Consider the following 24396-nt stretch of genomic DNA (forward strand, 5'->3'; position numbering starts at 1 on the left):
CATTCAGGAACAATGCTCCTGAAGAGGCTGGGAAATATTTGTATTCGATTTTCTATAAACCAACCAACCAAAAAAAATATAAAATAAATTCTAAAAAGTTCAGTATTAACTCCAAACACACAACAGCAGATGGGATTAATAAGAAATTTATTATTTTAAAATAATAGTGTAATTAGTTTAACTATCAAATTTCAATTACCTACGGTCAGGCGGTTGCCTCTTTTCCTTCCTGAGCTGCAAATATTGTTAGCAGACTAATTTTTAGCAATTTAGAAGTCATAGAGTTTTTTCTGCATTCTAATTTCAGTATTGTAGGCTACTTTGTGAAAGATGTCAGTGAATTCTCCTATATTAAAAACCCCAACCCAAATCAAACCAAACCAAACCCAAAACAAACAAAAACCCGAATCGTAAATTTGTAGTTTGGGAAATGCTCTCACTCGGAAAGAAATATTCCCAGTTAGTCCTTTCATTTTATTGGAATTTCTTTCTTTCTTTCTTTCTTTCTTTCTTTCTTTCTTTCTTTCTTTCTTTCTTTCTTTCTTTCTTTCTTTCTTTCTTTCTTTCTTTCTTTCTTTCTTTCTTTCTTTCTTTATCGTTAATGGCACATAGCACCACTAACTAATCTATTTGGCCCTTTCTCCCCTTTTATATCAACTTCCGAATCTAGTTATATGTTATCACACCTCTCAATCTACAAAGGGATAAAAAATTCTCAAATAACTAAATTATCATACAATAACAAAGTTTAAAAGCTCTGGGGACAGATCATAGAGAAACAAATACTGATTTGCAATTAGTTGGCCTCTATTTCACAGGATCTAGCAGTCTCATTTCCACCTTGATATATAATGTATGCTCAATCCTAAATCAAGTGATTTTGAAACGGAGAGTTGTACACTATTGTCATTGTATTTAATGTATTGTGCAATGTCAATTTCTTTTCCTGCATACTACATTTTAGTTTCTCGTTGATTTCTGATCCTCCCCCCATCTTTCCTCCCCTCTCCTTCTTCTTCTCCCTCCCCCCCCCCCCCAAAAAAAAATGCTAGAGGAAAGACAATGTTTGTGCCCAGGACGAATGTGCGACTGGTAACGCCGAATTTAGGTCTCTCTCTCCGTTCCACAGGGAAGAGGGGGAAATAATTGGCCACAATAAGCAGCAATCACAGTAGCAAAGCTCAGACTCGCGTGGCTTTGAGCAAAATCTTGTTCTCCTGTTTTAAGAGTCCGAGGCCACCCGGGTGAGAGGTATCTGGTCGAACGGCGGGTTTAGGGGAGGTGGTTGGTGCCATGGATACTGGGATGCGCCTCGGGTTTCGCTCCCCTTTCTGGCTGCGCATGTTTTCACCACTGCTGGGACCTCTCTCCCCAAGTGGGTAGGAGACGCTTTGGGCTGCTGCTACGGCTGCCGCCCTGGGCTCCTCCGGCACTCACCATCTTTCCATTTCCTGATCCGGGGTCCGCAAACAGCGCACCAATTGGCCCTGCCGGTCAGGTGGTGATGAGTGTGTGTGTGTGTGTGTGTGTGTGTGTGTGTGTGTGTGTGTGTTTGTGTGTGTGTTGTCTGCGCTCGGGTTGGGGGGGGGGGGAGAGAGGCCCAAACTTTGGCAGCCGGCACTTGACAGCGGCGAGCGGAGGAGGGGGAGGGAGGGAGGGGGGGGAGGGAGGGAGGGCGGGGGAGGGGGGGAGGGGGGGAGGGGGCGGGGCCTCGGCGAGCCCAGAAAAACGACAACGCGAGAAAAATTAGTATTTTTGCACTTCAACAAATTAATGACCATGAGTTCGTTTTTGATAAACTCCAACTACATCGAGCCCAAATTCCCGCCCTGCGAGGAGTATTCGCAGCACAGCAGCGCCAGCAGCGCCTACCACCACCACCAGCAGCAGCCGCCGCCGCCGCACCTGCCCCAGCACCCGGCGCACCCGGGCCAGTCTCTCCCCGACTACTACCCGCGGCCCAGCAGAGACCCTGGGTACCAGCCACCGCCGCCGCCTCCGCCTCCTCCCGAGGCGCTCTACCCCGCGCAGCCGCCCGGCTACCCCGAGGCGCCCTACAGCTACAGCAGCGCCCGCGCCAGCCCGGGCCGGGAGCAGCCACCCCCGGGGGCCTCCCCTCCTCCGCCACCGAAGGGGCACCACGTCCAGCCCCAGCCCCTGCTCCAAAGCCACGTCCTGCAGCCCCCGCGCCACTGCGAAGCCGCCCCCGCCGCAGGGGCCGGGGCCAGCCCAGGGTGCCCCCTCCTGCCTGACAAGAGCCTGCCCGGCCTCAAAGGCAAAGAGCCCGTGGTGTACCCCTGGATGAAGAAGATCCATGTGAGCACTGGTGAGTGGGACTGCCGGGGAGGAGGGCGAGGGGGAGGAGGGGAGGACGCTGAAGGTGCTGCAGGTTGGGTTGGGTTTTTATGTGTGCGCGTTTCCTAATGCAAACGTGAGAAACCTTTTGTATCCGGGGTCCTTTATCGAGAGATTTACGAGACGCCAAACCGTTAGGGCAGTAATTATAGCCCCCATAAATTTAATTGCCCTGCCAGTGGCTCTGGGCCATGTGCCTTTGAAGCTTTTCTTCCACCCAAATGCCCATCACCATTTTTTATTGCGCTTCAATTGTTTCCTATTGTCAATAGCCTGTGAAACATTGTCTTGCAGTTATGTCTCTGATTTGAACCTGGTGTCAAGTTATTATATAATGATTCTGTTCAATTGCTTTTTGTGTGTGTGTGTGTGTTCAGTCAATCCCAATTACACTGGAGGCGAACCCAAGCGGTCTCGAACTGCCTACACCAGACAACAAGTCTTAGAGCTGGAGAAGGAGTTCCACTTTAACCGTTACCTGACCAGGAGGCGACGCATTGAGATAGCACATACACTTTGTCTCTCGGAGCGCCAGGTCAAGATTTGGTTTCAGAACAGGAGGATGAAATGGAAGAAAGATCACAAACTGCCTAACACTAAGATGCGCTCCTCAAACCCCTCTACTGCTAGTCAGCAAGCCAAAGCACAGACACAGGGCCACCACCATCAACTCGATGGGTCAACACCCAACTCATCAGCCCTATAATTATTTTTATATTTGTTTTTTCAGTTGCCTATTTTTGTTGTTGACCATTTGGACCAAAACAACTGTATACAGAATCAGAAGAAACGTGCCCTGTACAGGGTACATGTTGAAACCAAAACCTGGACAAATTGTCAACATTGTACAGAGATAATGGTTCCATTCCCTTCATTCTTTTGTATTTATGAAAATATGCTGTACCTTCAGTGTGACAGAGTGCTGGATGCTGTAATGGACGAATTCTGTACCCAAGAAGGACTCTTTTGTACATAACACTTTAAAAATAAAATACAGTTAAAATAATAACTCGTGAGACACTTGTGTAAGACATTGACTTGAGTTGTGTTGTTTCGTGCAATGTTCGTGGATTCTCCAGTATATGCAGACAGAAGAAACCAAATTTTATGTCATGGAGAGTTTATGAAAACTGTCCCATTACAGTCTGACAGGCAATGTTTAATGTAACAAGAGTTATTTAATTGTTTTTAAGAGTAGCCACTGCGGTAGTTGTGATATAATCGTTCCCCCATGTCTCCTATTGCATTTATTTAAAAATATTAAAGGCTGTTGCTGTCTTCATATCTGGCACGTCTAACTGTTTCGGTTTGTGTACAATTTGTGAATTTTGGTGTGATGTATATATTGCCAATACTGGTAATAAAGAATACTCTGTACAAAAAAAATTAAAGGCTTCAAACACAAGTTCATGTAATGCTGTTTCCTAAACGTTATGCTTTGCTGATATAACTACAATTATTTAAAAATAACAGCTTATCACATTGTTTTAACTGTAATGAATCTTGTCAATACAGTTGTTTGCCTTCAAATTTAAAGAGATGCTGTTAGTTGCCTGCCTTCACAAAACATAGAGCCTGCTTGAACAAGTATATGTATTATTTATTGCCTAGATGAGCTGTGTCCTGTAGCAACCTTGCCAGAGGTTCAGTCTGTCTATTCATCTATATGTATATGGCTATTCCCACCCTATGCACAGAGAAATAGAGCTTTCACACTCAGTCAATGAACTGAAATGAACTAATTTACTGTAATAGAACTAAGACAGCTAACCATGATACACTTTAAAATATCTGGCCAGTCATTATTTATTCGTTCACTTGGTATTTATTGTGACTTGTCAATTCACTATGAAGAATTAAGGGGAACTGTATGGGTGACAAAAGTTTCTTTATTTCAAAGGCATCTATTTTTAAAAGTATTTGGTGTAAACAGAATTTAAATGAAATCTGGTACAACCCAGAGGTTTAATCTGGTAAATGTGTTCAGAATGATTCTGGAAAACAGTATTCAGGTGTTTCAAACTCATACTAACCTTCTCATTGTCAACGATGTTGAGAAATATACCAAAGGTGGAATTATTACAATAAAATGTATACCATTTATAAGGATTTTCATATCACTTTGTCGAGAGTATCATTGACATTGAAACCTATTAACTGAGCAGAAGAACTTGTAAGCGGAAACTCTATCACTGTTTTTCTGCCAGAAAAAGATTAAGGGCCACATTTTATTCGCCATACTCATGAAAGTATGTCCAGGTACTAAACTGGAGTCGACGAGTCTTCTCACGTGAGTAAGGCGAGAAAGATTTAGTTCCTTTATTTACATATATCACAATTCACTCAGTAAGAAAGCACGTTGGCACAACAATATTGTGAGCATCACTGCCTGTCCTAGGGACACATACCATTTCAATGAAAAATTTAACATGTCACTGGAAAAGTATATTCAGCATCAAAGCTATGGCAGTTGTAAATACATTTAGCAAACAGGGTTGTCTTCACATTGAACAACTAACCACCCTGAAAAGTATGTTTCCGTTACCATGCTGCTGTTTACTAAATCCTAAAACGTTTTCCATGTTAGCTGCCTCAATAAAAAAGAAACGGAATATATCTGAAGGTGGGGTAACTGCTGGTATCTCTCACTCTCTGCAACGTACAGCTCTTTGTTTTGTTTGTTGTGTGGAACATTTCCCTCCAATTTATTTTAAAACCAAATGAGCAGAAATTATCAAAAGCCCAAATCAAATATTTTAATTGAGAATAATTTATTACTGAAGACTATGCTTATAAACCTATTTTCCCTTCGTAAAACTACATGAAACCACGCGCTGAAAATAGCAATTTTACTGAGTATCATTAATCACCTCCTACAATAAATACTTCTTTGTAATTCAACAGCCGTTCTGAAAGGCATTCTCTTGGAAAAAGTCTGTGAAGACGCAAAGGATTTTCCTGGAAAAAAAAAAGTGGTCATGTGTAAAGACACAGCATCTTGGCTGTCTGCTAAAAAAATGTATACTGCCTTGTTGGAGAATCAGCCCCGGTCTGCAAAATATCACATGGCAGATTATCATCATTTAAGGTAAATTTTCATTTGTACCCCACCCCCTTTTTAAAGCTGCATAGTGTTTGATATGTGAGTGTTACTATGCTTCTCGTGTGATATAATCAGTGTTACAATCACTTAGAAAATTAAATCGCAGAGTTTAAACTCTGGCATTGTCCAGCCTTTGCTAGGGCAACCAGAAGAGTTCACTGAAAGGACAAATTTTCTATCCCATTAATTGTTTTTTTAGAGAAGCAGACTGACCCTTCAAACCCTTGACCTTTAAAGACAGTATCCTTTTAAATCCAGCTCTTGGACCTAAATGTCTCTCTTTGGCTTGCTGTCTCTCTCTCTCACACACACATATTTATCTGCTCTCGCCACAAAGGAAAGCGGCACAAAATGCTAAAGGTGGAAGTTTGTCAATATTTCAAATAAAGACAAAATCAGGTCTGAGTCACTTTAATTGTCACAGTTAGAGCCAAGCCGTTAACCCCCGCCCCTTCCCACCAAGAAAAATGGTAGTTTTTCAAGGTCTCCCTTCCAGTTTCTACTTCAATCTCTGATATACCTGGTGTTTTATTACAAAAGGAACTCATCTGTGACAAGCAGCTCGCAGTATTTAATAACTATACCCATTCTCCATTGAACGTTTAGCCAGGGCTCTGACATTTTTTGGTATACTCTGAGCCCTATGGACTGCTTCTTGGGTTTTGTAAATGGGTGGGGGATGGGTGGGGGAGGAAGGAAGGTGGAGGTCTTGACAAGCTTGTCAGAGACTCCATCTTTCTTCTCCCCTTCCTAGCCCGAGCCTCCATTCCAAGCCAGAAGTCTGATCATGGGCCCGATCCTGAAATCCCTTACTCACGAGTCACGCCAAGAGCGCTTACTCGTTCCAGAAGACCCATTGAAACCAACAGACTACGGGTGCCAGAAAGCTTGGCAGCATCTCTGCGTTAGCATCTCTACTTTAAGACACTCCGTGATTTTATTCCATGACAGCCATTACATGAATCAACTTGAAGAGTAATAAACAAAAAGATTGGGGGTTCATTCTGTGATTTTTGGAAGCAGATATACCCGGATTTCTCTTTTGTATTCATTCTCCACCCTATTGCAGACTTTGTGAGATTGTTGAAAACAGTACTCCAATACATCTACAATTATATGTATCCTTTTAGATGTATTGCTGTTGTATGAGAAATATGATATCCGATACTATATCACTGATAGAACACAGAGTATTGAGAGCTTGAGTCTTATTCTTGTTTTAACCCTAGTTACTGCACTAGAAGGTGTTACATTTACTCCATTGTAGACACCCTGGGACGGATTGTAACATAGTGCATACTACTTTACACCAATGTAATTCCATTGAGTTCACTAAAGTCACTAATGTAAGCAAGACCTGAATGAGGCCCACTGGTTCAAATGAATGCTTGGGTTAATATCTCTGAAGCCAAAGGAATTATGCCAGGCATTCATTTAGCCCACTAACTGTGTATTTCCTAAATACAGAAAGGAAACCTCTCCTTTAACTCTTTATTATACTTTCCCTCGAGATGTGCAAATGGCAGGGCAAAAGAATTCTTCACAGACCTCCTATACCACATGAATGTTGATAAACTGTGATGAACCAATTCTTTGTCAGTTTTAAAGGCATCAAAAGGGCAAATATACTTGGTATCAGTATTGTCATCATATTATCATGTGCAATAACTGTTAGAAGAGGGATGGACTATAATTATGCATGTTAACACAGTCTGCTGTAGACAATAAAAATCCGGAATCAAATGGCTAATTTAAGGTCTGTGGAACTGCCTGATCTTACAATAGCAGACAAGCACATGTTATTAATGTTCAAATGATCTCCCAAGAAACTGAAAAGCTGTCAAAAACAGAGATAATGGGACCTAAATAAGCAAAACAGAAACCCTGCACTAGTAGATAAAGGTGTTGCGTCTTTTCTTGTGTAGATATTGAAATTTTAATCTTTAAGGTCACGTGACTCATTAAATAATTAATGCAGATAGTCAGGAATGGATCTGTGGCCGTCAGGTCTCACTAGGAGTGATTCTCTCTGAAGTGAAACTCAACTTCCTATCTGAGTTTTTTAAAAAGCCCCGATTTGTCTTGAAAGAGTCTAAACTTCTTAAGAAAGCAGTAGGGACTATGTTGGTAAGTATTTAGTGTTTACTGTATTTATAGCTTGATGACTATAATTGTTTGTGCTAACTTTGTTGAAGTCTGCTGAGTATTTACTTAGCAAGTTTAATATTTAGAAATGTTAAATCTTTGTTTTAGCTGCTTTGTGGTCACATTATGGCTTTTTGTGATTAAGTGTTACCGAGTCAAACACATTTGATAATGTTCTAATTCACACTGTGGAAGGCTGGATACCACAGTGCAGGAAGACTGCTTTGTTCAATTTCCCTGGCATTAATAAATCACCAGCTTCTAATGCAGGGCCAAAAAGCAATGGAAAGGCAGCAAGCATTGTAAAGGAAAAGTCATGGGCAAATTTCTCTATGACTCATTAGTCTGAACGATTTATGTACGAAGTTAAAGTGCCGCAATGAATATTAGAATTCGGGATAACAACAAATTAAAAAAAAAGTCATAGCGTTTGTAAAGTGCTTTATTGCTACTTAGCAACTCTTTCAAGAAGAAGTATAGTTTAAAGGACTGTGGCAGTATAAAATATCGTGGTGTAATTTAATAGCTTCAAAATAAATAGCAGAAAGTCGTTGGCACCATTTTCAGATGCACAGTCCATATTTTAAAGGAGGGGGGTAAATCCAATCAAGACATTCGGATCAATATTTATTGTAGTTGATAACATGATTATTGATTATGGATCAAAATGGTTAAAGAATGAGTTTTAACATCAAATAGAACCACTCCATGCCCTCACTGTATTTTTTGGAATGATGTGAATATCAGAGCTAAGAAAACAGCAGACAACCGAATTCAAGCTGGAGATAGCTATCTGAAAAAATTAAGTTTCAATGTGTTTATATATTTTATCAGTGAGAGCTCCAAATTTATGAAAGGGAAATAAACAGCCCAGTAAGCTATTATTGCATAATTTTCTATAGACTGTAATTCTACACCAAATTTCAAATTATTATAGTAATTATGGAACTACTAAATTAGCAAAGCAAAATCTCTTCTCCAAAAGTTCTCCCAAGACAGACTTAATATTTTCCAAGGCTCGGATGACACCCTTCTAATAAATCGTGCTGGTTAACTATTAGCATTTACATTTACTGGCAATCTTAAGACACAATGCATAGGATTTTATTAAGAATAATGAATGCATGGGGTACGTTATTATATCTGATAAATACCTTAGTAAATGTAATCCAAAAATATTTGAAGAGTATGAATATTGGCTTCTTGGGGTCTGAATATTATAAGACCGACAAAAAATTACAATATCTAAGTGCTAAATGTTTCTGCTTCCTCTTCTTCTTTTTCCACAACAGCTTTTAGTAAAGAGTTGAAGGGTTCGATCCAGCTCTCATTGAAGTCAACGGCAGAACTCTCATAGAATTTAATGGGAATAGATTCGGGCTGGAATCCTTAAGTACTTGAATAAAAATCCTAGTATACCATGTCCTACATTTAAACTGGAACCACTTTCTTGATTTATTCAACAGAGAACATCGCTAGTTGTGTTTAATGTCTGCTGTTGATTAAATGATCCTAAGCAAAGGTTTCCCAGAGGAAAATAAAGCATACATTCATGTAACAAGAGTTTGGAATGACAATATTTCCAAACACTTGGAGACAGAAGGCATAGCAGTCTACCACAAAAGGCGTGTTCAGATACCAGTGTTCTTTATTGTTGTATAAAATAATCTTTTACACATTACACCAATCAATGGATTCCCTTCAGTAGTTTTATAGACATCCACGACTTTAGTCTTTTAAAAGAATTAAGCAAACCCAATATTTTTGTATGAATAAATATCTTCCTTTCTGATTCTCATTCAGGCTTTGCTTGTTGCTTATTTACAGAACTCCAGTGCACCGAAAAAGACGATTTACTGAGCGATAACAGCAGGAAACAATTCAGTCCACTGTTAGAAGTTTTAGGAGGTAAGGACTTCGGAAAATAAAATCTGTCGTGGGATAGTTTTGTGTAGAGTTCATATTTCCTAGTGCTTGCATATGTGGGGGAAAATGCTGTTACAATGAGATTTTTATTGTGATAAATATTTAACCGAGTTGGAATTTTCCGGATTGAATCCATTCATCTTCTATGGCTGGTGAATGCGAGTGTCTCGACAGACAAAGAAATATACGGAACAGAATTAATAGCAGTCCTCACAGAGGCATTTGAAACAGGAAAGATGCAAAGTAATTTAAAGAGTGAAAGAAGTTGGCAATTTCTTTGGCATTCTTAGTTCCGTCCAAAATCGAAGTCCCAAAGCAAGAGACAGGTAGTTGAAGCAATTTTAGTGTTGGGTGGCTTTCGTAGTTTTTTTGTTTGGTTCCCTTGAGTAGTTTTGCAATGACTCCTGTGTGATTTGGAATTAGGAACATAAAAATAAATGTTCTGATTTTAGAAACTCTGGCTTTTGCTTCAGAAAATACACCAGAGGAGCATCGGTTTTATGTGTTTTATATATTTTGGACTTCTCTGCATTGTGTGCATGTTTCTTTCATGATTCAATTGTTTTTTAAACAAATACATGTAATGCTCTTCATAGTGACAATATTATTTTGGCAATGGTAGCAGAGGATTATATAGAACTGTTTCAAATTCTTGCCAGATTTACCTGCTTATTTTTTTATGCTGATACATAATTAGTGTAGTTTACTACCTTTTAAAGGCTGCCATAAATTATAGGGCTACAAGGGCTGCTTGTGTTGATTTAATAGCCTGTTGAAATCCTTCCTACAAAGAGACACGGCAAATATCCATTCATTCCCATTTTAAGAAAAGGGAAAGAAAGCATTATTTAATAGAATAATAATTTTATCCCGCATGCCCCACATATATACCTTTGTCCAGAAATAATTGTGATTTGTAAATTAACCATATATTCACAAGTTCCACTCGATCTCAATAAAAATGTCTTTAAATAGGTTGTATCGTTTTTAAATGCATTCTTTCTTCTAACCTGAAAAGGAATTGTCAAAATTCAGTTGAACTAACTTCATCAGTAACAAACACATATGTATCGGTAAACAACTTTGCCCTGTCGATTTCAACTGGGAGAGAAGGGAAATAAAAAGTCTACCGGTATATCAAATAGTGTTTTCATTTCTTCATTCACATAAGGGGATAGTCTTACCTTTTAACTAGTAACATAAGCATAACAATGAAAGGTAGACAGAGAGCAAGAATATTTCAAAATCTACTTATGTAGCCACTTAAAAGGACTATTAATACTAATATTTGCATTCAAATCCGTCACAAAGGGACTCTCTTTATTAGCACACATTTTAAAAAAGCTGTTTGTTGATATTGCTGCTTGGAATCTCAACGCAAAGCCATGTGCACAAAGCATAAAAAAATCAATAGTAAATCTTCTGAGAAAAGTAAGGTTTTCAGCTCTTAAAACAAACTTTTCAGGGCTCCACATCATGGAGGTAATAAAACAATGTTGAGTCTCCAGGAACAAAGCAATATGTTGGATGGCAAGGCAAATCAAACCTCTGCTACTTTCAAATCCATTTGAATTTGTGTTTGAAAACTCAGAATCTTGATACTTGACCAAAGAAAATGAATTCCAGAACCGGTGAGAGGGAATTATTTTCAGCTGCGGTCCAGGACCAGGTAAAGTTAGAAAGTCTCCCCATTCTTCTAAAGCACATCCTGAAGAAGTAATTCATACATCAAGAAGTTACTTTTCTTAATAATTAATTAGTTTATCCACGACATACAATATGTTAATTGTTAAACTGTAGTTTTAACATTAGCTTGATCATTAATACTAATAAAGATGTTCATAGAAATAGGTTTTTTAAGCCTATAGCCATAGCTAGCGTTAAGGCATTTAAGTTTAAGCTGTACCTCTGACTTATGATTGTGATTTATTGCTTTTGTAGTTTCTATTTGCTCAGGACTGCAAGTTCTAAAGCTATCTTTCTGCTTTTGACGCAAAGCAGTCGATAACTTTTTACAACAGATCCAAGGAAGACTTGCTGTGCTTTTTCAGCATCTGCTCCATTATCCATTAATTCCAGTTGCATTGTTGCAGAAGAACTTTTTTATGTGTTTCTTTTATGGAATCTAAAATCACTTTATTTAAAGTAGCCTTGAATCCATCCCTAGTAAATTTCACTCTTGGTTTAAATGTAGTACTCTGCTATACAGCTAAAAATAGCGTTAGAGTTCTGGAGTTGCATTTGCTATGTGTGTCTAAGATGCTATATTTTCCAGAATTTTTTAAATTCAAGGTTCTTAGTGAGGATAATATATAAATGTTCTACTGCTATCAAAGTCACTTCCATTAGAAAAATTGCAAATTCTTCTTCTGTTTTAATGTGACGCTGACTTTGTTGGAATGTCTACTAGTCTATACTATTACTGATGGGTTTAAATTCCAATAACCGTTTATGTTCCACTTTACAATCAAATCGAGATTATTATATACAGTTTGACCATAAAGTCTGTAGAAGATAACATTAATCTTTTTATACAATCTTATTATCGTCAATAAAGTATTGGTGAAGTGATAAAAGAATATAAAAAGTAAGCTAAAAGTTTTCTGTAAAAATGCTAGAGTGGGGAAAGGTTTGAGGCAAATGATATATTGTAAAATGCACAATGGTGGTAAGAAATTCAGAGTGTAAAAGTCACCACAGTGGCACAGTAGCACAATACAAGTGTGAAATATGTTATTTATCCCAACTATCTTTATAAGAGCTCTTTGAACTTGTGATTTCTTGTGTCTGTGGTCGGATTGTGTAAATACGAAAAACTAAGTCTTAGAGGGAAGACTTCATTCAGATTAGAAACTTGGTCATTTCTTAGGTTAACTCAGGGGACGTATATGAGGGCTGTTCCTTTTTTTCTGGACAGTTAGATCATTTTGTTTCTAAATTTTTCATCTTTAGAAGCCTATAATTTTGTGCATCACTCAAATAGTTGTATAGGAAATGCGTAAGCGCAGGTTTAACAGGAAGGTCCCAGAAGATTTTGCAAAATTCAGATCGTCCACTCTGAAGCCAGGCGCATTCTTCATAGGGTGTTACAACGACAAAAATCAACCACATTATTAGAGGAGATTCTTTTTGCCTTTGTCAGGTAATTGCAGGTCTTTTTAGTTTCTACAGCTGCCCTGTTGTAAAGTGTGGGTGTTAAGCAAGCGCTATACAATAGCAATGTAGAGAAGCCTGTAGGGAAGACTGGTAATCAGAGTAGTCATTCGCAAAAAGAAAAGGAGTACTTGTGGCACCTTAGAGACTAACCAAGTCATTAAGGAGTTCCTTATTGAAATAATAGTATCAAGGTTTGACTTTATTATTGGATTGCAAAACACGCCATCATTAAGCATAGATCAGCGTGGCGGTTTTGTTTGGGAAATGCCAGTTAATTAGGTTTAGTATAAAAGTTCATTGTAATCACATAATATGAAAATAATTCCTCTTACCTTGCATGTGATTTTGTGTAAAGAAATATTAAGTGTGGGAGAAAAAATAATCTCCGGTTCCTGATTTTTTTCTTTAAATTCTTCTTAATGTATTTGGTTAAGGCTTTAAAAATCAGAGGACTGCGCTTAGAAACCTTGTTCCTTCAGTGATTCCCTATTTCAAATAAAAGGATTTAAGTTGACGTATGACCACGTGAGCACATAATACAGCGCATTATTGTGGCATTTGGAGTGGAGACCCGGGCTGGCTTCGTCTGTGATTACGCTTTTCCAGTTTCTGTTCAGAGCAAGCACTGCTTTCTATTATTTTTTCCCTCCCTCTCCCTTGCAAGAGCTTTCCATTTCGGTTGCAGCTTTCGTTCCTTATGGAAGGGTTATTGTCGAGCTGATAGGACGGAATGCTTCGTTAAAAAGGATGGATTTTATTTTAAGGTATTTCCGTTGATTGTTCATTTACGTGGTGAGTTATTGCTGGTGGAGGCAAAGGTCAGTAGAAAAGGCTTAAGGGTGTGCGTGGATCCGAATCAAGCTTCGTTTCTCCCTTTGTTTCAATTTGCTGCCGAAAATATTCAAGTCTCTCTTCGCAGCAAAGAAACCAGAGAGTTTCTTATTTCCCCCCCTAGAGATTCTGTTTTTCTTTTATAGGGATCTCCCTCCGTTAAATCTCTTTTAAAGCTACATTACTGTTGTCTTTTATGATCAAGTGGAGACTGGGAGGATCTTATTTTTCCTGAAATATATACATATCTGTGTATACAAGAGTATTTCAGGAGATTGAGAAACACCCCTGGAATGGAGTCGGGGTTCGATTTGTGGCTGTCGTTATTGTTGTTTTGTTTTCTGTGTGCTTCTTTTGCTGATTCCGGCTCCGAAAATCGATGAGTATGCAATTGTGCTGCCATTTTATTTATGATGCTTAGTGGTACTTTGTTTACCATGCGAGCAGGGCTGGATTAGCTCTCTACCGTATTGAGGTTAACAATTCCAATTGAGAAGGGATTGCCTTTGTTTCCTTAGTGAAACCAAACCTGGATTTAGCTAAGAATTATCTGGCTGTGAACAAATGTCCATCCACCGATTCTAACAATAAATCAGCCTCTGGAAATTTGTTTTACTCTGAATGGGGGATCTGGAAAGCGAGGGGGGGGGGGACAATCTCCTTTCTGTAAGGATTTACATGATCACTAAATTTCCTATCTCTACCACTATGTCATAACCTGCTCTATATAACTACATATATCCTGTAGAGTGATATGTACCTCAAATAACCCAAAAAATGAAGGGATTCTTTGTGTTCTACAAGGGGACAAATGTTATATAAAATTACATCCACCAGTGAGTTCCAGCTTTGGGAAAGGTCAGAGTGCTGAGTTTTGATTTATGTTTCCAGTGAGTTGGGGCAGCGTGCTCGCCTAGATGCGGCTGTGTCATTTTGTCCCAAATTACTGGGCAGTTGTAATTACTCAATTTATGAGCGGGTCATGGAAAAAATCGAACTATTAGAGACAAAACGTTCTTTACTGAAATACAAAGGCAGAGTTTAATTTAGAACGACTCCCTGCCATTTCTGCACGGTCCCAGAAAGCGGAAATGTAGAATTTGGGTTTAGCTGCCAACAGATACACTCTGAGCAGAACTGACCCAAAGAAATGCCAATTCCCCCACACATAATGAAGCATGTTCCTCTTTATTAGACATAGTGTTTTTCTTACGCAATTAAAGGAGGGGTATTTCATTCCCAACAGTGTGTTTAAAGCTAAAGCAGGTCAAACCATATTTTAAACGGGCCGAAACGCGTCGTGAAAATAAAATGTAAGCTTTAATTGCAGCCTTATTGCTTGTCATCGTTTCTGATGATTTACGACTCAGTTCTGGTGCATTTTTGACCCAGTTAAAACAATCATAAATTAAAAAAGTCCCAATATAAAACGTGGAAGACTAAGAACAGTTGTGTAGATGGATATTTCGAAAGCCTTTCTGCTTGTGTAAATAATCAGAGTGTTGAGTAAATACAAAATGAAGTGTCAATTGCGATTTTATGGTGTTCGATAACACAAACGGTAATGCAGATTAAACAGGCTTCTCGCCAATATTTGATAATGCACTCATTTTCTAAGGCAACTCACATCCTTGCTCATCTGTGTAATTACTTGGATGTACATTTTATCAGTAACTTCTTCAATTCTCTCCTTTCCCCGATTTGAATAGGTAGAATATTTTTCCCCTAAAATATGCCGAAATTATAAATCCTTTATAATCTTAGGCGTTTCTGCCAGAACGGATCAAATCAAGATTTATATTAACTATTTTACACCGAGACTGACAACATTTCCGTGAGTGGAGAGAACTCCGATACAATGTAAACTCTCCAGAAATACACCACATTTCAAATCTCAAATATTTAACCAAAATATAGAGGAAATTCTTCCCTCAAATTAAACCCTTGCAGTCCCATTGGCTTCTGTGGGGTATTAGGGAAAGACGGAATTTCGGCCCTCTGTTAGTGAAAGATACATCTTTGTATAACATGCAGTGCAAATATGTGCATTATTATATGTTACATCAAATTCAAATCCAGTCATACAAAGAAAAATCACCTGCTCACCTTAAAATTACATCTTTGAGTAGCGAGAAAGACAGGACCTGTCTAGAGTTATTGCAAAGTAACTTTCTATTCTTATGCAGTAAAATGTATCAAGGAAAACTATATCGCAGAAACTCAATAAACCATTTAATTTCTTGAATTAAAATACCTTGACAATGCCCACGATTTAGAACAAAGAATCTTCCCCTTATTCCTCCCCCTTCCAAAACAAAATACATATTTCAGTCCAAACTTTAAACGCGCTAATATTAAAACATCAAATATTCCCGGAGTATCCTGAAGAGCTCCCCAAATCGTCACCGTTTCCTGAGTCCGGAGGTTTCCCCTCTTTGCTCTAGGAGGGTTCTGTAGGGATTCTGTAGGGGTTTTTTTGATTGCATCTTGCTATGTTAGCTGGAAACAGGGAGAAAGACAAATCAGCAGTTTCAGAAAAAAAGTGTGGGGTTGATTATTGACTAAAGAAGCTTTTCTTCAAATGCAACATTCAAGGGGCTGTTTGAAGCAAAATGCATACGAGTGAATTTTTGCCTCTTCTCCCCTCCTACGCTGCCCGACTTCCCCTTTCATGTTGTGCCATCGCAATATGCCATAAGGAGCAAGTGTTTTCTGTTTTAGTGCTCTGTTTACAGCTTTGGTGCATGAAGCCATAAATCTTGTATAGCCATAAATGACAAAAACCATTGGTATGCATAAGAGGCCACCCTGGCCTTATAGTGCTTTTTATTTGTCGTTTGCTTTGTTTTTGCTTTAAGGTGACACTGTGCTCCCTTGCGGTTTTAAGCATACTATTTATATTTTAACACCTTAATTAACGAAGAAACGACAAATTTACACCTTGTAATTATTCTAAATCGCCACTTAATGTGTTTCACCCAAACCGGCTCCTTTATGCGGGATTATAGTCTTAAACTTGATTCTAACTGTAATGTCCCCGAAAGGAATTCCATGGTTGTTGCTGACGCTTGTATATTTCTGTTGTCAAATTTGGGTTATTTTATTTTATTTTATTTTATTTTTTAAAAAAGCACTGAAGCTCAAAACATAAGCCCCTCAGATACACCTCAGCAATCTGTACAGATAGGTGTGCCAACACAGGCGTAGTGTGTGTGTCAAATGTTTGTGTGTGAATACGTGAAACTATACACACGCACATATGGGTGGATATCTCTATAGGTATATCTATGTGTATGTATGCGTAGATCCATATCTGCACATAGGTGAATATGTCAGTATGTGCATATATGTGTGGATATCTGCGTGGGTGTATGCGCATGTGTACATCTCTACTTGCGTGTGTGTATACTCACGCATGCATGTTTAATTACTAACTATAATTAGTTCATTTGCTCCACTAAAAGCATTGCCCAGAGCACAGATCTGATAGGAGTTGCTTGGATGAAAGACATAAACTACAGATTATTAATTGTTATTGTTATTGTTATTATTGCGAATATTACTGACTAGGTCTCCCATAACTTTCAGCATCGAGGAGCTCGTGTAGAGAATATTCCATATCTACCAAAAACCGATTCACACAAAAAACTGGTCAGAGTGACCCTTTGTGAGCGCCGTTTGTCTTCATTAGCATAATTTTCCTGGACTTTAGTGACGCCTCGGTGCGGGGGGAGCTTCACTCCTTCACTCCCCTTTCTCCTCTCACTCCTTCATTCCTTCTCTGCAACCCCCACCCTGCCCCGGACTTCCCGAGGCGGCTGCGTTTTCCCCCCCCACCAGGCGTCCTTTGCGTGTAATATTCATAAGAAACATACCCATTTTCTGTGGCACTACATGAGGGAAGCCCTGAGACTTGATAGCTCTTATCTTTGGGCCCCGCTTTCTGCCCTAGGGGCTGAGCAGGGAGAGGGAGGGGGTCCGAGCCGAACCAGCGAGTCCTGAGCAGTGAGCGCTCCTCCAGTCTTGGCTGGTGGGTTCCTTGTGCAGATGACTTGAGCCGGTGCCCATCCCGGAGCCGAAGGGACTTGGCTGGGGGAAAGTTCTGCTCCCTGGGTTGTGTGTCGCCGAGCCTCCAAAGAGCATGCTGGCTTCCGCCTCAGTCGTCAGAAGTTAAGGTAAGCAGGCCACAAATACGCTGCTATCAGTTGTGAATGGCGGAGTTTATGTCCCAGTGATTTATGACCATAGACTTAAATCTCGGTTCAAGAAGAGTTCACAAGCGGGAGCTTCCTCCCAGGCAGTGACTGATACCCTTACACTTCGCATGCAGGCAGTTTCTCCCTCTTCCCTGAACTTTTCTTTATCTGTCAGGAAATCTTTAGGGGCTGTCTGCTTTTCTCTCCTGGATCAGAGTTCGGGCTGGGGGGCGGGGGGGAGGGAAGGAGGTTGGAAGGAAGGGATTTTGTCAGATGTATCAGGGAGGGGGAAATAATGGGGAAATGGGGAACAAGTGAGGGACCTGCCCTAGTAAGGCAACTTTCCTCTGTGTCTTCTTTATCTTTCAGAGAGCTTGTTAAAGTGGCACTTGTTTAATGCACAAATATTGATCTTGTCGGTGGAAGGGCTACTCCAAGATTTTGGGGCCCAATTTTGCTTTCACTCCCATGCGACCCCAATGAAGTCAGTGGGGTCTCACGGGCATAACCGAGGACAGAGTCAGGCCCTTTGTCTTCAGCGTGTAAAAGAGAAACGTTTCTGCCAGCCCAGGCACCGGTTGTAGTGACAAACTTTTGTCCTCCCCTGGTTTTAGTATCTATGGCACTTACAAAAAAAGAGAAACGGCCACGTTGTACTCACAGCTTCCCAGTTTTCTATAACTTTGCAGAAGCTGGTGTCCAAAGTTGGACACCAAAACCTGAGTTGCTCTGTCTGCAAGTAGATTTACCAGAACCTACAATATTTCTCTCTCAAAATCAAGTTGCTTTTTGTTTTTGTTTTAGCTCCTTGCGGAGCTCTGGAAATATTCTCCACCAGACTTTCTACTCAGCATTATCCCCCTGGACATGTTAGTCAATGTAACAAACTTTAAAATGTCAAATATAAAGTGAAGCATTTTAAATGGGTGACCATGACGCTAAGATCACTATTATTTAATTAATGTATTGTTTTCCTGAGACTGGGAGTCCCATATCTCTGTGTGTTTCAAGGGAACTAAATGAAAACTACTTTAGGGCCTAAGAATTAGGCACAGTATATGGGGGTTGGGGGGAGAGAGAGAGAGAGTGTTGTGCTTTATAATTGAGGAACTGGAAATTAATATGTTTATATGTATATGCTTTACAGTATATGTGTTACAGATCTTGACCAACTTATTAGTTCAATAACATCCATGGGTCTCAATTAATAAAAAAAATCAAAGGGTAAGGCCTTTTGGGGGTTTATTAAAGTAACTAGTCTATAATAAAACAAAGGGACCATTTCTTTCTAAGTAACTTGTATCACTTGAAATACCTATATTTGTAATTATTGGTGGATTTTGTGTAACACTTTCTCCCCAAAGGCTCATGTGGTTTTAGGTGCCTTGGAAAAAAAATCAAACGACAGGAGACTGTAGAGCACTATTTTTGACCCGGTGTAGCTGTTTGTCAGCAACAGGGAGGTGGGTGGAGGTGGAGAAAAGGATTTTAATTATTGAAAATAATGTGTGTGTAAGAGTTCCTAGATTGGAGATAACATTCAGATCTCCTTTCCCATTATTGAGGACACATCTTTAACTGGTTATTCTCAGGCAGGTAAACAGCATGAGTTACAAAAAAGATTCACACGGGCTATAGGAGCATTTTATGGTTTGTGTGTCCATCCCCTCTCTCCAGCCAAATAACCCTCATACATCAAATTACATAGCAGTTTCAAAGACAGAACCTATTATCGTTAAGTTGGAAGGAAAGTTCAAGCCGTGGTCATGGAGATGAACGCTGGTTTTTCAGGTTCCTGGTGTTTTTTCCAATCCATCATGTTTTAACAGGTAGAATTTGGTAGTTTCCATGGAAAGAAGTAGCTCCAAAATAACTATAAAAAGTGTCCTGATTCCTTACGAACTTTTGATTATAATCGTCATTCCTAGAGAACAACATTCCATTTCTGGGATTCTTTTAAAAGTGAAAGACATGAGAGATGGAAATTCCAAACAGGCCGATTCTACCAGGCTCACTTAAGAGAAAACTCACAAGTGACAACTGGAGAGCAGTCCCCAAATTATTTACTTTGATGGCTTTGTAAAGCTGTTTGGCCCTGGTGGCTAAATCTGTGTCCCAGTTTAAATTCACTGCAATTAAAACTGATTTATGTGAATGGGGGGGGAGGGAGGGAAGGGTATTAAATATCTAAAGTAGTCCCAAGTTAATCTGCAAGTACTGCTTCTTCCATTTAATGTGTGTCAGCTTGTATTGTTTTTGTCAAGTATTTTATAGACAAACAAAATATGCATTAGACTGCGTGCGTGTGGATCTTCTTGAATGGAAAGGCTTTGAATGTTTTTTTCTTTTCCACGTAATATATATTTTAAAAGTCTTATCCAAACTGTAACCACAATATAAATATTAAAAGTAAGATGGCAGTGGTTACGGTGAAGTATAGGAGAAAGGTTTATTACTCTCCGACAGCAGTGAAAGTGAATGAGAGAACTACTCCCCTAGTGTAACATACATTTTCCTTGATCACCCTTATCTGGAAGCATTGTATTTAAATAACCTCTCGTGTTCCTTGTGTGATAAATGATAAAACAATTCACGGTGTTATAAACCCTGGAAAACCTTTATCCTGGTACAGTAAACCACATATTTGTAGCTGCCAGTAAATTCAGGCAGCTTTTATACCGAAATTCTCTTAGCCTAAGGCCAAGTCATGCTGCTAAATATTGCTGACCACTTTTTCTTTTATGGCTTTCATGTCACTTAGCTATTGAAAGTAAGATGGATTTGTACTATTTCTTCACTCTAGTGTGCTTTCGCTACACCCTAGGTCTACCAGGAGAGGCCATTGGAGGAAGAACGTCACGTGACAGAGGGGTGCCAATGTTATTCTTTAAGGGTGTCAAGACCCTGTCAGTTTGTGAAATAAATATTGGGAAACAACGAAATGCAAAAAGCGACCTACTACGACAGCTCTGCAATCTATGGTGGCTACCCCTACCAAGGAGCAAATGGTTTCACTTATAATGCTAGTCAGCAGCAATACCCTCCATCTTCATCACTTGTGGAAACTGAATATCATCGACCTGCTTGCTCTTTACAGTCACCTGGCAGTTCTGTGTCCCACCATAAGACCAATGAAATCAATGAGAGTTGCATGAGGACCATCACTAGCCAACCCATTCAGCCCCCAGTTATTTCAGAGCAGCAACAGCCTCCAGCCCAGCAGGCAGCACCTCCACCTCCACCCTCTGTCTCACCACCTCAAAATGCCAGCAGCAATTCTGCCCCAGCTAACACTACCAAGAGCCCAGTTATTAACTCACCCACCATGTCCAAACAAATATTCCCATGGATGAAAGAGTCTCGACAAAATACAAAGCAGAAAAACAGCAGTTCCAGTTCAGGTATGAAATGTATTTACATTATAAGTGACTTACTTAGTCTGGCAGGCCAAATTGTGGGATCAAGTATTTGTAGTTTGTCCGAGATATGTCATCTTTTTAAAAAAATATTGTGGGAGTAATCTTATTTCAAATATAACTTTTTAACCATGTATCTTCTAGAAAGTATTTCAGAATGCTTTAAAGTGACTTTGGTAAAATGCTAAACTCAGCCTTGCAAATTATTTCTAAGTTATTTAGTTTCCAGGTGTTTCTATTTTGTAGTGTCTAAGGTTGATATAACATTTGCCTCTTAGTCTATAACATTCCATTCCACAGGTTATGTTCTTTCTTCTATTAAATCATGTCAACATCTAGAGGCCTAGACCTCTAGCCAGAGGCACATCCTGAATATTTTGTTGGCATAGTGCTATTAGAATAATAAGACAGTGACCTAGCTCTGCTGAATTGTAAATGGAATAAAATAGCTCATAATCATCTGCAGTCAGGATCAATGCTTTACTTATACTCAGTACCTATTCTTATTTTAGCAGACTGGCAAAGTTACAAGTCTGGTAAACAAAGATCAGTTATGAGTAAAATAAAGTTAGGTCCATAAAAATATTACTGGGGGATTATAGTATATATGGAAATTATGATTACACAAGTACACCTAAATCGATAACACAAACTTCTGTTCCCAGGCATTTTGTTTATATTTACCACTTCCTACATTTCCTGTGTACTGTGGAAATAGATTCCAAAACCGTGGCAAATATTTTCTTTCATGTATTTCTTATCGTTTGATAATGTTACCATTTAGAATGTTGTATGTCATGTATTATTTTATTCATAACAGCAATGTGTGTTTATATATATATGTATACATAGTACATATATGTTTATATTTATGTGTATATATGCATGTATATGTTTAGAATTATATTTTTGTTTGTACATATGGGACATGTGCACATGAGTGTGAGTGTGCATACAAACACACACACAGAGTTCATGTGGGTATGATGAGATTTTCAGACCATTCTGGGGGATTCCATTCTAAATCCTCTGGACTGCTTTAAGGAAACCAACAATAATATATAACATTTAATCAGACTTTTGCATTAAAGAGTTCATAAGACTCACTTTTAAAAAATCTTTTCTTCTTGTATAAGGATTATTTCAGGTAAACTACAATATTTGGTGCTGTGTTTATTGAGGCAGTTATAGTCATATAGTGACACTTCAAAGGTGAAGGAAAATAATGGTGAGCCTTTCAATGCTTTTAGCCTGGCATATTTTAGTTATAGAAAGAAATATGTATGTTTCACTAGGATATTTGTATACCAGAGAGCTGGGATCTACAGACACTAATCCTAGCCATGGCTTCTATTGTTTCTGGTTACTGTGTTCAGGTTCCACCATGTTGATTGTATTCTTTGTGTGATTTACATAGGTGAGAGCTGTGCTGGTGATAAAAGCCCTCCAGGGCAAGCCTCCTCTAAAAGAGCACGTACAGCTTATACAAGTGCCCAGCTGGTAGAACTGGAAAAGGAGTTCCACTTCAATAGATACCTCTGCAGGCCAAGAAGGGTAGAAATGGCTAATTTGCTCAATCTTACAGAAAGACAAATCAAAATATGGTTTCAGAACCGCAGAATGAAATATAAAAAGGATCAAAAGGGAAAGGGCATGATGACCTCTTCAGGAGGACAGTCCCCAAGCAGAAGTCCTGTGCCTCCAGCTCCTGGGGGGTATTTAAACTCTATGCATTCTTTAGTAAACAGTGTTCCCTATGAGCCCCAGTCTCCTCCATCATTTAACAAGCCTCATCAAAATGCCTATGGCATCCCTGCATCATATCCGGCTCCTCTCAATAATTGTCCGCCTCCTCAAAAGAGATACACGGGGACAGCAGCGGTTACTCCTGAATATGATACTCACCCTCTTCAAGGCAACAGTTATGGAAATCCACATATACAGGGAAGCCCCGTCTATGTGGGGGGCAACTATGTGGACACCATGACCAATTCTGGGCCTTCCATCTTTGGTCTAACTCATCTCCCTCATCCTTCCTCTGCCAACATGGACTACAGTGGGACTGGGCCAATGGGCAACAATCACCACCATGGACCTTGTGATCCACACCCAACATACACAGACCTTACTTCTCATCATCCTTCTCAGGGAAGAATTCAGGAAGCGCCCAAACTCACCCATCTGTAACAGACATGAGTTACTAAGTGGAATGAAGTCCCCAACTTTTTAAAAGTACTTCCCACCCTTCCCTCCCGTCTCCCTCTATTTTTGTTTTTGTTTTGTTTGGTTTGGTAAAGCGTTCTATAGTTTACGTGACGTAGCAATATTTGTTGCTTGAATTGCTCTATAGTTTCAATAGTGGATATTTATCTTCTTGAACTGTAGCCTTGTGTCTCGCTTTGGGAGTATACATAGGCTTTATACTTTACTTCTACACTTTTATCAAAACAGGGTATATGAACAAATTTTCTATAACAATAATTCTGAAATGTGAATTTGTTCGTACAAATTGATTGATTGATCCCACGGGGAAGCAATTTTTTATTGCACTTCTTTTAAATAGCGAGAAAGAAATCAAAGGCGCTTGAACAGGGGCTCCCTGGACAATTATTAATACGTGTTAAGTCTTTCAATGTGTGTATGCTGGTGAACATTCAGATTTATTTATATTTTTTTTAAAACATTGAATAATCTAAGTGTTTAAAATTTTATTTATCCCCATCTGTTCATATTTATATATATATATAAAATTCTGTACCATGAATATTCAGGAGGTATTTACCTGGCCGTATGTTAGATGGCATATTGGCATAAGTAGGAAATATCATTTGAAAGGAAACTATTACTCCTTTATTTAAAAATATAATAATGCAATAAAATCTGAAAAATTGATCACAAATTGAATAATTTATGCTTGTAACATCCAGCTAAATGGAAAATGTGTAAACCTGAAAAGACTAGATTTGTTTTGAAAGTTATACATTCCTTGCTGCTCACATTCTGACAAAAATAAAGTTTTTATTCTGAATAATAAAGAGTTAAGAAACGGTTATTTGTTCAAAAAGACCCAAACCATGTGATCACTAAGTGAACAGATATAGATACACACACACACACACACACACACACACACACACACACACACAAATATCCGATACCCAACCCACGTAAACAGCCCCTTCTGTTTTCCTTATCAAGGTTTTAAAAATGCAGTGAATTGGCAAATCCCAATATGTCTTATGAGCTGTGACAATTTCAGCGTTGAAAA

General features: G+C 39.1%; 2 protein-coding genes across 8 annotated transcripts in view; both read left to right on the top strand.

Moving 5' to 3' along the window:
• The window catches only part of HOXA3 (homeobox A3), a 62123-nt gene extending 37908 nt beyond the window's left edge, over window positions 1-24215 (top strand). For 2 of the 7 annotated variants that reach the window (XM_073333629.2, XM_073333628.2), the window contains 4 exons: window positions 5260-5443; window positions 9431-9511; window positions 20537-21113; window positions 22546-24215. In XM_073333629.2, coding sequence (XP_073189730.1) covers window positions 20654-21113; window positions 22546-23315 — 1230 coding nt within the window. In that variant the 5' untranslated portion in view covers window positions 5260-5443; window positions 9431-9511; window positions 20537-20653 and the 3' untranslated portion in view covers window positions 23316-24215. Of the gene's footprint in view, window positions 1-5259; window positions 5444-9430; window positions 9512-13110; window positions 13450-16637; window positions 17692-20536; window positions 21114-22545 lie in introns of those variants that run through there. The other 5 variants (XM_073333637.2, XM_073333638.1, XM_073333634.1 and 2 more) reach the window with 4 other exon arrangements.
• HOXA4 (homeobox A4) lies at window positions 1728-4765 on the top strand. The gene is made up of 2 exons (XM_073329531.1): window positions 1728-2326; window positions 2733-4765. Exons 1-2 carry the CDS (start codon window positions 1774-1776, stop codon window positions 3059-3061), a joined length of 882 nt encoding a protein of 293 aa, XP_073185632.1. The 5' UTR covers window positions 1728-1773; the 3' UTR covers window positions 3062-4765.
• Window positions 24216-24396: the final 181 nt, after the last annotated feature.

This window comes from Lepidochelys kempii, chromosome 2 (genome assembly GCF_965140285.1).
Source record: "Lepidochelys kempii isolate rLepKem1 chromosome 2, rLepKem1.hap1, whole genome shotgun sequence".
NCBI classification, from domain to species: domain Eukaryota; kingdom Metazoa; phylum Chordata; order Testudines; family Cheloniidae; genus Lepidochelys; species Lepidochelys kempii.